The 13932-nt window shown below is 42.9% G+C and overlaps 1 protein-coding gene across 3 annotated transcripts in view; it reads right to left on the bottom strand.

Moving 5' to 3' along the window:
- Nucleotides 1–13932, bottom strand: part of LOC126174929 (cationic amino acid transporter 4) — a 233549-nt gene that overhangs the window by 108928 nt on the left and 110689 nt on the right. For all 3 annotated transcript variants that reach the window (XM_049921383.1, XM_049921382.1, XM_049921384.1), the window contains one exon: nt 9561–9712. In XM_049921383.1, coding sequence (XP_049777340.1) covers nt 9561–9702 — 142 coding nt within the window. In that variant the 5' untranslated portion in view covers nt 9703–9712. The remainder of the gene's footprint in view (nt 1–9560; nt 9713–13932) is intronic.

Here is a 13932-nt window from a genome sequence, read left to right as displayed (position 1 = left end):
TCTTCATTGACGAGCCCCATTTCGAACTGAGCCCCAGTGACCAACAAAGTCGTGTCTGGAGATGACCCTGGACAGTGGTGGGATATCAACCTGACTCTCACCCACCATACGGTCTGACAACCAGGAGTGATGGTCTGGAATGAAACTTCTTTACGTAGCAGGACCTCTTTGGTTGTCATCCGCGGCAACGTTACAGCACAGCGGTACGTCCACGATATTCGATACCCCGTTTTGTTGCCCTTCACGGCAGGTTATCCTAGGCTTACATTTCAACAAGATAGTGCCCGTTAGCGTACGACGAGAGTTTCTACTGCTTGTTTTTGTGCTTGTCAAATCCTAACATGGCCAGAAAGGTCGTCGAATCTCTCACAAACTGAGAACATTTGAAGTGTTTTTGGCGGGGCCCTCCAACCCCTCAGGATTTTGACGAACTAAAACGCCAGTTGGACAGAATTTGGCTTGATATTCCTCAGGAGGACGTCCAACTACTGTCAATCAATGCCAAACCAAATAACTGCTTGCGAAAGGACCAGAGGAGGACCAATGCGTTACTGACTTGCTCAATGTGTGAAGTTCTTTCTCTCGAATAAATCATCCATTTTTTTTGGAAATTGTAGTCATTTAAAATGAAATTCACCCCAAAATTAAATTTACCTTGGAGGTTGAAAGTGAGGTCGGTCTCCTGTTCCTAGATTTGTTGGTATACAGAAGATCTGATAACACTCTGTCACAGAGTGTATAGAAAGCCGACAAACACAAACAGGTATTTAGATGCCACTTCGCACCACCATCCAGCCCAGAAGCAAGCAGTGCTCAACACTTTGTCTTCACGTGCCTTCCGTGCCAGCGATGACGACAACTTGGAATCGGAGCTGGATTTTTTAAAGAAGACATTGAAGGAAAATGGTTATGACAGTTTTTCAATCGACAGGGCTTATATTAATATTAATCACGCTAATAATAATGACGAGGAACCGCCTTCTTTCTCCGTTAGGTTACCGTTCGTTTCTGGGGTTACTGACCGCATAAGAAGAATTCTACAGAAAATGTTATCCAGGCATCTTTCTTTAGTCAGAACAGAATAAAAGATTTTTTCCAGCAAAAGACGAATGTACCTGATTGCCTCCACAATGCAGGCGTCTATCAAGTAACATGTGGCTGCGGCGAAGTGTATATAGGTGCAACGGGAAGAACTGTTAAAGAACGCATTAAAGACCACGAACGGCACAAGCGGCTAAAACAAAGTGTAAAATCAGCAGTAGCGGAACATCATGAGAACTGTGACTCTGACATCGATTCCAATAACGTACGTGTGCTGGCTAAAGAAACACACATTTATAGAAGAATGGTCCGAGAAGCAGTTGAAATTTCCAAGAATTCATGTAATTTCAATAAGGAGAGCGGCTATAGCTTGCGACATCGTGGCTCCGCGCTGCAAGTCACCCCGGCGGACAACAATATTTTGGGTAAACATTTCCCCTCTCTTGCTCTGTCCGTTTCGCATCTAGCCAATGATGACTGCCAACCAATAGCAGTCGGAGGAATTCCAATCAATAACCCTTCTCCAGCGTAAGTGTGAAATAGTTCCTTCCTATCCAACGACGATGGGCCACCAATAGTATCCACAAGAGTTTAGCAACTAACGCCCCTTCTTCTGCATCAGCGCGGGAATATTAGCTTATGACGATAGCCAAAAGAATTTTAACCAATACTACAACATTTCCAGCACAAACGTGGAAAACTCCCCTTTATAAGAGAACGCGACACTGGTCTCTGACAATGTTCTAGCAGTATTGGACACCGGAAGATGCTGAAGAAGATCCCAGCAGAGGGGTGGAAACGTCGCTTATTTTAGAGGAAATATGACGTGGCCTAACAACCTAGAAGATTTTAACTTTAGTGACAACGGCCACGAAAGCCTGCACACTTACATTGTAAACATTTGTTTGTCTGTACATGTACATCATTCTACCAATTTCTGTCCCATTCGGTTAACTCTTTTGTGGTGCCTCGTTTTTTTTCCTTTTGTCTTAGAGTGGGTTTATGCTATCATTGTTCCTGTGTCACACACGGTGATGCAACGCGAAGAAACCTGGATACGCCGTACAATGGGAAGTAGCCGATGCCAAGCACTTTGCAGTGGTTGTAAACCTGTCGGTGTTTCTGTAAATGTACAAGGGCGAGCTGAAAAGTAATGCCTCCGAATTTTTTTATGTGAAAATGTTTAAAACTTTTTTTAAAATAAAAACGTTATTAACATTCTACATTTTTATTCTTTATGTCTACACATTTATTTCTCAACTTAATCACCCTGACAAGGAACACAGTTCTACCAACGAGAGACCAGTTTGTTGATATGACCCAAAACCTCACCTATGCTTGCCAGGCTTCATCAGTATCAAAGTGAAGTTTTGGGAGCAGATTAAAATCTAATGGTCCAAGCCGGGATTGTATAGAGGCTGATCGACGACAGGGAACCCAAGGCGACGGACTGTTGCAGATGTCGCAGCGCTCGTGTGTGGTCTGACACTGTCATGCTAAAGGAGAGAGCCCTTCATGTGCGCAGTTTCTGAAGCTTTCTCTCGCATCGACATAGTTTCTTTACGCGCCGTCGTGTTACACTCTACAATTAGCAGCCGTCTAGCGGCAAATAATTGCAACTTTCGTCAACGAAGCGGAAAAGTCGACCGAGTAAAATGCATGACAATACCGAACCGATGTTGAGAACAGAATAAATTCGGAGGCCTTACTTTGCAGGCATGCCCTCGTAGTATATATGAAATGATCATTGTTGCGAAAAAAAACTTAAATCTGCTTTTAGAAACATTTCTTCGTCTTTACTTCTTTACTTACAAGCATTCAGACAATAGAGGAAGAGGTAAACAATTTTTTTCCTACTGTTCTTTCTCAGTATGCGTGTATTACCCTTAAAATGGAACCCACTGCTAGTGAGTCGTGACAAATTTCGTCAGAGTATAAACGTATTCCTTGACTGTTCAATTTAATATTATTCATAATTGTTTGACGTGATGCTTAAAACATCTACATATAAAAGGCACATTTATGTCCCTTTACGCAATCAGTTCCCTTCGTCCAAGTAACGGTGTAGTCTATTGTACATGACAAAAAATCACCAATAAAAGGTGGTAAATATATCAACTAAGCAATTTCTCCGCCCCGATAGCAGATAACTATTTATACGGGAACGGTAGTTGAGCGCTGTCGTTTCCTAAAATTAATTTTTTTGTTTTTGTTTTCATCATTATGTATACTCGTATTAGTATAGATTTAGTAATTCTATGATTCCAGTATGACTCTTCACTCTGCAGCGGAGTGTGCGCCGATATGAAACTTCCTGGCAGATTAAGGCTGTGTTCCAGACTTGGACTCAAACACAGGACCCTCGCCTTTCGCGGGCAACTGCTCTACCGACTGAGCTACCCGAGCAAGACTCAAGAACTGCCCTCACAGCTCTGCTTCTGCTACTACCTCATATCCTACATTCCACACTTCACGGAAGTTCTGCATTGAATCTTGCTGGACTGGCACATCTGGAAGAATGGATACTTCGGAGCCGTGATTTAGCCACCACTTGTCGGATATTTCCAGAATGAATTTTCACTCTGCGGCGGATTGTGCACTGATCTGAAGCTGTGTAAGTCGCGCTTGGACAGTAGCTGATATTGTATGTGGAGTGCATGTCGAGTGCCTGTGTATATATGAACCGTCCCTTATTTCGTTGTCCAGAATTAAATTTACTTTTGACGTGTAAAACTGTATTGAGCGATGGCAAAGAAAGCCTTTCCTGATTCACTGCAGTAAAATAAGATATGGGATAACACAAATGTGAGATGCCAGAAAAAGGGTATTGGGATTTATATGAAGAACGAAGAGTGCAGTTGCAAGATGAACTGTTAGTGCTTTATTAGTTGTTACAGCAAAGTAATGAGCTACTTGTTGAAAAATTTCGCCTCATCATTTCATGCGGAATTCGAAGGCGGATGGCTCATTTCATTAATGTATTACATATTTCTATATACACAGCATGCTTATTGGGAAAAAGTGTGTATGAACGGATTACGTTTATATGAACTCAGTACCTTTTCCTGCTAATAGAGTGTAATTTTTAATTTCTTGAGGCGTTACACAAAGGTGAGCGAAGTTAGTGATAATTCACTCACAAATTTGACACACGTTTAAGCTCTTGTTCATTGTCCTGGATAAAGTTGCTTGAACCACTAGTATGAAGTCCTTTAGCGATTTTATCAAACAAAAGCAATCGTAGTATGAATACTGGTATTTCTTTTGTAAGAGGTTCCTGTATATTGTCAAGGCTACGTAGCGTCCCACCTGTCTTGCAGTCGAAGAATCCATCTTACATTCATTCTGTGAAATAAATTTTATATAATGCCATACCATTCCTTATTCTATGGAGTATAAATCCGTAGAACGAAAAAGAAGGAAAGTCGGTTCTTTCTGATTAGAAAGATATGTGCTTCCATTCAACATAGCTTCTGGTATTTTGAATTGGAAGTTTGTCCTAAATCCTCTTGTTGTTGTGGTCTTCAGATCCAAGACTGATTTAGTGCAGTTCACCACGCTACTCTATTCTGTGTAAGACTCTTCGTCTCTGAATAACTACTGAAACCTATCCTGAAGAGGTAAAGAACCTGGTACATCTGCCTAATATCGTGTATGGCCCCCGCGAGCACGCAGAAGTGCCGCAGCACGACGTGTCCTGGACTTGTCCAATGTCTGAGGTAGTGCTGGAGGGAATTGACACGATGAATCCTGCATGGCTGTCCGTAAATCTATAAGAGTACGACGGGGTGAAGATCTCCTCTGAACAGCACATCGCAAGGCATCCCTGATATGTTCAAGAATGTTCACGTTTGGGAGTTTGGTGGCCAGCGTAAATGTTTAAACTCAGACAAGTGTTCCAGGAGCCACTCTGTAGCAACTCTGGACGTTTGGGCTGTCGCATTGTCCTGCTGGAACTGCCCACGTCCGTCAGAATGCACAATGGACATGAATGGATGCAGGTGATCAGACAGGATGCTTACGTACGTGTCACCTGTCAGAGTCGTATCTAGACGTATCAGGGGTCCCATATCACTCCAACTGCACACGCCCCACACCATTACAGAGTCTCTATCAGCTTTAACAGTCCCCTGTTGACATGTAGTGTCCATGGATTCATGAGGTTGTCTCCGTACCCATATACGTCCATCCGCTCGATACAATCTGAAACGAGACTCGTCCGATCAGGCAACATGTTTCCAGTCATCAACAGTCCAATGTCGGTGTTGACAGGCCCAGGCGAGGCGTACAGCCTTGTGTCGTGCAGTCATCAAGTGTACACCAGTGGGCCTTCGGCTCCGAATGTCCATATCGATGATGTTTCGTTGAATGGTTCGCACGCTGACACTTGTTGATGGCCCAGCATTGAAATCTGCAGCAATTTGCGGAATGGTTGCACTTCTGTCACACTGAACGATTCTCTTCTGTCGTCGTTGGACCCGTTCTTGCAGGATCTTTTTCCGTCCATAGCGGTCTCAGAGATTTAATGTTTTGCCGAATTCCTGATATTCAAGATACACTCGTGAAATGGTCGTACGGGAAAATCCCCTCTTCATCGCTACCTCGGAGATGCTGTGACCCATTGCTCGTGCGCCGACCTATAACACCACGTTCAAACTCACTTAAATGTTGATAACCTGCCATTATAGCAGCAGTGACCGATCTAACAACTGCGCCGGACATTTGTTGTCATATATAGGCGTTGCTAACTGCAGCGCCGTATTCTGCCTTTTTACATATCACTGTATTTGAATACTCATGTCTATATCAGTTGCTTTGGCGCTTCAGTGTACAGTTTTCTGAATCTGCTTACTGTCTTCGTCTGCCACTAAGACTTTTACCCTCCACACTTCCCTGCAGCACTAAACTAGTGATCCCTTAATGTCTCAGAATGTGTCTCATCAACTGAGCCCTTCGTTTGGTCAAGTTGTGCCACAAATTTCTTGTCCCCCCAGTTCTATTCAGTACATTCTTATTAGTTACGTGATAGACTAATCTTCAATATTCTTCTATGTCGCCACATTTTAAAATTCTCTGTTCTCTCCGTCTCTAAAGTCTCTGTCGTCCATGTTTCACTTCCACACATGGCTACACTTCAAATATCTTCAGTAAAGACTTCCAAATACTTAAATCTATATTCGATATTAACAAATTTCGCTTCGTCAGAAGCGTTTTTCTTGCCATTGCCTGTCTATGTTTTATATTCTGTTTCCGGTAATAACAGTTATTTTGCTGCGCAAACGGCAAAACTCGCCTACTACTTTTAATGTCTCATTCGTAATCTTAATTCCGTCAGCACCATCTGATTTAATTTGACTACATCCCATTATCCTTATTTTGATTTTGTTGATGCTCATCTTGTGTTTTCCTTTCAAGGCTGTGTCCATTCTGTTCAACTTCCCTTCTCGGTCCTTTGCTGTCTCTGGCAGAATTATAATGTCGTCGGCAAACCTCGAAGTTTTTATTTCTTCTCCCTGAACTTTAACTCAAACTCCAAGTTTTTCTTTGATTTGCTTTACTGATTGTATAATATACAGATTGAATAACGTCGGGGATGGGCTACAACCCTGCGTCGGTCCCTTCTCAAGCACTGCTTTCCTTTCATGCTCCTCGACTCTTATAAATGCCGTCTGTGTACTGTAAAAGTTGCAGATAGCCTTTCGCTCGCTGTATTTTACTACTGCTACCTTTAGAATTTCAAAGATAGTATTTCAGTCAACATTGTGAAAGGCTTTCTCTAAGTCTACGTATGCTATAAACGTAGGTTTGCGTTTCATTAACCTGTCTTCTAAGATAAGTCGTAGTGTCAATATTGCATTGCGTATTCATACATCTTCGGAATACAAACGATGTTTCCCGAGGTCGACTTCTACCAGTTTTTCCATGCTTATGTAAGGAACTCGGGTTAGTATTTCGCAACTATGACTTATTAGACTGATTGTTTGGTAATATTCACGTCTGCCAGCACCTACTGTCTTTGGAATTGGAATTGTTACATTATTCTTGAAGTCTGAGGATATTTCACTTGTCTCATACATCTTGTGCTCCAGATGGAAGAGTTTTGTCACGGCTGGCTCTCCCAAGACTGTCAGTAAGGCCTGGGGCCTTGTTTCGACTCAGGTGTTTCAGTACTCTGTCAAGTTAATCTCATAGTATCGTATCTCTCATCTCATCTTCATCTACATCCTCTTCCATTTCTGTAATACTGACTTCATCTTCCTTCTGTAGACCTCCTATATAATTCTTCCACATTTCAACTTTCCCATCTTTCCCTAGGACTGGTTTTCCATCCGAGCTCTTGATTTTCATGTAGCTGCTACTCTTTTCTCCGAAATCCTCTTTAATTTTCCAGTATGCATTATCTACCTTTCCCCTAGTGAAATATGCTTGTAAATCCTTACATTTGTCCCCCGGCCATTCTTCCGTAGCCGTTTTGCACTTCCTGTCGATCTCATATTTTAGACATTTGTATTCCCTTTCGCCAGCTCCATGGCTGCATTTTTATATTCTATCAAATGTTCAAATTTTAAAATGTGTGTGAATTCCTGAGGGACCAAACCGCTGAGGTCAACAGTCCCTAGACTTACACACTACTTAAACTAACTTAATCTAACTTCTGCTTAGAGCAACACACACACAAGCCCATGCCCGAGAGAGGACTCGATCCTCCGGCGGGAGGGGCCGCGCAATCAGTGACAGGGCGCCTCTAACCGCGCGGCCACTCCGCGCTATATTTTATCCTTTCATAAATTAAATTCAGTATCTCCTGTGATATCCAAGGATTTCTACTAGGCCTTTTATTGTTACCTATTTGATTCTCTGCTGTGATCACTATTTGGTCTCTCTAAGCGACCAATTCGTCTTCTACTATTCTCTTTTCCCTCCATCTAGTCGATCGTTGCCTAATGCTCTCTTTGAAACTCTCAACAATCTCTCGTTATTTCACCTTATCTAGATTCCATCTCCTTAATTTTCTACCTTTTTGCAATTTTTTCAGCTTTTGCATACAGTTCGTAACCAATTAATTGCGGTCAGAGTCCACATCTGCCAGTGGAAATGTCTGACAGTTTAAAATCTGCTTCCGAAATCTCTGTCCTACCACTATATAATCAGCCTGAAACCTTCGAGTGTACGCAGGTCCCTTCCACGTGCATAACCTTCTTTCATGATTCTTAAGCGAAAAGTTGGCGATGATCAAATTATGCTCTGTGTAAAATTGTACCAGCCGGCTTCCTCTTTCATTCCTTTCCCAAAGTCCATGTTCACTCACAATTTTTTCTTCTCTTCCTTTTTCTACTATCGAATTTCAGTTTTGCGAACAGCGAAAGTGTTCAGTAGGTAACGCTCCGTAGCTGCATGCCGTTGGATTACAGGAATGTCAAAACTGGAATGGGGTATTTCATAAAAGCAATTTTAACGACAGTAACTAAACTGTAAACATAAATTGTACAGACGTTTTCATTTTGTATATGAAAGACAATGGATTACGGGTCTAAAAGTAGGTTGTTGTGTATTGGTGCCTTTGTTGGAGCCGTCAGTTAAATGTTTAGGAGGGAGGTTGCGTGGAAAATACAAGGTTATTTTATACTCGGTCTTATTTCTACAGAAAGTATTTGAAGGGATGTACAGTAAGAATATTTTGTTTCGGAATTGGTAAAATCCTTATTTAAATGTCATTATTTTCGAGTGCTGAAGTTGTGTATTTTGATGTGCTGAATGCGGAATTATGTAACCAGATCAAGCATTAAGATGAGTCAGAGGATGTTTTGGTTGTTCTTTTTTCAGTTAATATTGGTCGAAAATAATGGCTCAAATGGTTCAAATGGCTCTGAGCACTATGGGACTTAACATCTCAGGTCGTCAGTCCCCTAGAACTTAGAACTACTTAAACTTAACTAATCTAAGGACATCACACACATCCATGCCCGAAACAGGATTCTAACCTGCGACCGTAGGCCACCAGCGGCCGGCTCGAAAATAATAAAAACCTGCTGTGAATACTACAAAAACAAAAAGAAAAGAAAAATATAACAAAAAATAAAAGCTAGCTCAGTAGTTAGAGTAATCACCCGTGACAGGAAAGGCTCGCAAGTTCGAGTCCCTGTCTGGCACACAGATTTAATTGGCCAGGACTTTCCAAATACTATGACGTTTGCTAATTCCTGTTATGTGTTTGATATGTAGCATGATACATTACTTTACCATTGCTTTATTGGCTACTGTTGAACGTAAATACAATATTTACTTTTATCTTTGTTGTCGATTTATGTTTGTCTTATTCAAAATACCTCTCCCAGTAGTAAAAAGAAAAATATCTTCAGATAGAGGGAAAGGTTAATCACGTGTGCGGAGGAGAAGGGAGCATCCATAACCGGATGTTCTGGAATTTGTTGCTATTTCTTCCCAGGTAGAAATATGATTTTTTCTCTACAAATTATTTGAGCCTAACACTCGGGTGGCGCAAGCTGAGCGGTACTCACCCAGGAGGGTGATGTCCAGCGTGGAGAGGCAGCGGTTGAGCGGCGTCTCCAGCACGTCCATGCCCATTTTCTTGGTGCGGTTCATCTTGGTGCTCACGTCAGTCATCACATGCTGCAGGATCATCTTCCGCGTGCTCGGCATCTTGCTTCGCCTGTAGGCAAACACGTGTAAAGCACATTTTAGTTTTCAGACTTACATGAGGTGTGCAATGCAGTGCCGTCCCACGTCTCTAATTTCTCTTCTCTAGTGAGCTTCAGCTGCTGCAAAGACCATTAGAAATTTTAAAGGTGAAAAACATCACCTTAGTATATATAATATACCGGGTGATCAAAAAGTCGGTATAAATTTGAAAACTTAATAAGCCACGGAATAATGTAGATAGAGAGGTAAAAATTGACACACATGCTTGGAATGACATGGGGTTTTATTAGAACAAAAAAAGTTCACAAAATGTCCGACAGATGGCGCTGGACAGCAAAACGTCAGTGACTGCGCATGACAATCGTGTATAAAAGGAGCTGTAATGAGAGAGAGAATCAGATGCGCCACCAGTAGCAGCATGTTGACGTTAAAAAGAGAATCAGATGCGCCAGCAGTCGCAGCATGTTGACGTTACCTGAAAAGGCGCTTTTAGTGAAGCTGTATTATCAGAATGGGGAATGTGCTAGTTCAGCGTTACGATCCTATCGCCATAGGAAGGGGATTCGAATGGGTAAAGGTCCGTTGACAAATGCATCTGTGGCGAGAATGATTTCCAAGTTCGAAGCCACGGGTGGTTTAGACGATAGACCCCGTAGTGGCCGACCGAGCACAAGGCGTAATGCTGCTGAGACAGTTCAGGAAGAAATGGAGACTGTAGCGGGTTCATCTATGCACGGGGAAGCCAGCGCTCGTGCAGTCGCACGTCGCACCGGCTTTCCATACACTATTGTTTGGTTGGCACTGAGGCGTACCCTCCGATATCCGAACAAAATCCATTGGCATCATGAACTGTTACCTGGCGATTTAGTGAAGCGGAGGGCATTTGCGGTGTGGGCATTTCAAAAGATGGCGGAAGATGACGATTGGTTGAGTAACGTGTTGTGGACCGACGAAGCTCATTTCACGCTCCGAGGGTATGTCAACGACCACAACTGTAGAATTTGGGCTACCGAAAATCCTAGAACTGTCGTGGAAACTCCATTGCACGACGAGAAAGTCACGGTATGGGATGGATTTATCACATCTACTGTTATCGGGCCTTTTTTCTTCGAGGAAATGCGTGATTCTGGTTTTGTAACTGCTACCGTGACGGGTGAGAGGTACGCCGATATGTTACAGAATCGCATCATCCCCAGCCTGGCTGATCAACATCTGCTGGAACGTACCATGTTTATGCAGGATGGCGCTCTACACCATATTGCTAGACGCGTGATTATTGGGTTTGGGGTTACCTGAAGTCGCAAGTGTATCGTGATCGACCGACATCTCTAGGAATGCTGAAAGACAACATCCGACGCCAGTGCCTCACCATAACTCCGGACATGCTTTACAGTGCTTCTCACAACATTATTTCTCGACTACAGCTATTGTTGAGGAATGATGGTGGACATATTGAGCATTTCCTGTAAAGAAAAATCATCTTCGAAACTTCCTGGTAGATCAAAACTGTGTGCCGGACCGAGACTCGAACTCGGGACCTTTGCCTTTCGCGGGCAAGTGCTCTACCAACTGAGCTACCCAAGCACGACTCACGCCCCGTCCTCACAGCTTTACTTCTGCCAGTACATCGTCTCCTACCTTCCAAACTTTACCGAAGCTCTCCTGTGAACCTTGCAGAACTAGCACTCCTGAAAGAAAGGATATTGCGGATACATGGCTTAGCCACAGACCGGGGGATGTTTCCAGTTGGTAGAGCACTTGCCCGTGAAAGGCAAAGGTCCCGAGTTCGAGTCTCGATCCGGCACACAGTTTTGATCTGCCAGGAAGTTTCATATCAGCGCACACTCCGCTGCAGAGTGAAAATCTCATCTTTCCTTTGTCTTACTTTATGTTAATTATTGCTATTATGATCAGATGAAGCGCCATCTGTCGGACATTTTTTGGTTCCAATAAAACCCCATGTCATTCCAAGCATGTGTGTCAATTTGTACCTCTCTATCTACATTATTCCGTGATTTATTCAGTTTTCAAATTTATACTGACTTTTTGATCACTTTGTATATTCACAAAACAAATAATATATACACACAAACAAACAAAAGACAGAAGATAATACACAGCGACAGTCGGCAACACTGCACACTGCACACTGTAATCACACACGTTCAACGCAGAATGAAAAGGACAAGTGAAGTGTTGTAATAAATGTGGGTGAAAAAAAAATTCCGGAAATTAGCCATCTGGAGTATGGGGACCGAGTAAACACATATCCAGAACCACACACATGAACTAGCAAGTAAGTAAAACCAAATGATAATTTAACTTCGCGAAAATTGTGCAGCAGAAGTTGTTTCTAGCCTGAAAAACAAGAGGACGTGAGAAGGCGTTGCATAGTACCGTACTTGTAGCCAACACATGATACAAACATGTATTACAGGCCTCTGAAGACGCTTTATTAAAAAAGACAGCGAACGTGTACGGTGAAAAACAAATTGCCTTTCATTTAGTTGCAAAGACTGAACACATCCCCATGAATTTTGAGGCAACGAAGGAACAAAAGAAAAACGGAAGAAATGTCATTAATTCTGTTTAACAGTACTGGTACAAAATAACTGTTTTATTTTCATCACTGCTTGCTCTAGTGTGGCCCTACTGTGACGATATAGTCCCCCAATCTTTCCATTAAAGTACAATAAAGAAGTTACACGTTTGGACTCCTTGTGTTGGGCTTTCTGTACTGTGCGAAATGACTGCCGCGAGCGACTACCTGTGCACCTTGCTGATCAAAGACACCGAATGAGCAACCGGAAGATATTGGAGCAGTGAGCGACTGCGAGCAGCAAGGGCACCTAATAGTCGTCCCACGGGTGACTACCAAAGGCTGTGCTCCAAATACTGTCTTGACAATCACATATCAGAGATAGTTGCATTAGCACGCAAATAAATAGAAATAACGTTTAGAAGACACAAATAGAGTTTAAGACAGACAGAAGTCTGAGACAAAGAAACCAGAACACAATATAAGCAAATATTTTACACTCGTATGCAAAAGGTAACGACAAAAGTAACTGTCGCATGATGTATAAATGGTTCAAATGGCTCTGAGCACTATGGGACTTAACATCTATGGTCATCAGTCCCCTAGAGCTTAGAACTACTTAAACCTAACTAACCTAAGGACATCACACAACACCCAGTCCTCACGAGGCAGAGCAAATCCCTGACCCCGCCGGGAATCGAACCCGGGAACCCGGGCGTGGGAAGCGAGAACGCTACCGCACGGCCACGAGCTACAGACAGCATGATGTATAACTCCCAAGTAATATAGCTCGATGAAACTTGGACCATACATAGAACTGCTACAGTATAGTACAGAAGATAACAGAAACAAACACGCAGTGAGACGAACAGAAATAATACTTCTGCTCAAAGACAATAATTACATTGAAGACAGTGATTTCTGTTCGTCCCCTGGACTTTGCAGCAAGTAATACAATTCTTAACGGAATGTGTGATCACCACAGACTGCAATGCTTGTTCTGCAACGTGCTCCCGTGCTGGCCACAAGGTTGGCAAAAAGTTCTTGTGGTACAGCGTTCCATTCCTCCACCAGCTTGTTTGACATCGGCTGGATGGTCGATGGTGCATTTGGACGTGCTGAATTACGCCTCCCCAACGCATCCCACACGTGCTCAGTAGAATTTAACTCGGGCTAAAGGGTAGGCCAGTCCATTCGCCGAACATCGTCTCATTCCAGGAACTTCTCCACCTGCGCTCTTCGGTGTGGTCGTGCATAGTCATCCACAAATAAGAAATAAGGGTCGCGTGCACCCCTGAAAGGACGCATGTTGGGAAGGAGTCACAACGACTATGACCAGTGAATGTACCGTGTTGAAAAATGTATGCGGTTAGTACGGGCATGCAGCATTCTGCATCTCCAAATCATAATACCTGGACCACCAAAACTATGATGTTCGACAATGCTGGACGTCCCCCCACGCTGCTCGACGTTCGTGTTATGGTGTGGAGAGGCGTAAACTGCAGGGGCGTGTTGACCTACGAGGGTCACTCCAAAAGAAATGCACACTAATTTTATAAAAATACAGTTTTCATTCTGCATGTGTGAAAGTTTTACAGTGTGTAGATACATTCTTCCCGCTTGTTTTCAAACTTAGTTCAACCTGTTCCCGTGAGTGGCGCCGTCACAGCTTGTCTTAAAGATGGCTGCTT

Source organism: Schistocerca cancellata, chromosome 3 (genome assembly GCF_023864275.1).
Source record: "Schistocerca cancellata isolate TAMUIC-IGC-003103 chromosome 3, iqSchCanc2.1, whole genome shotgun sequence".
In the NCBI taxonomy this organism is placed as follows: domain Eukaryota; kingdom Metazoa; phylum Arthropoda; class Insecta; order Orthoptera; family Acrididae; genus Schistocerca; species Schistocerca cancellata.
Note: the sequence above shows the minus strand (reverse complement) of the source record. Positions and strands in the feature narration are given on the sequence as shown.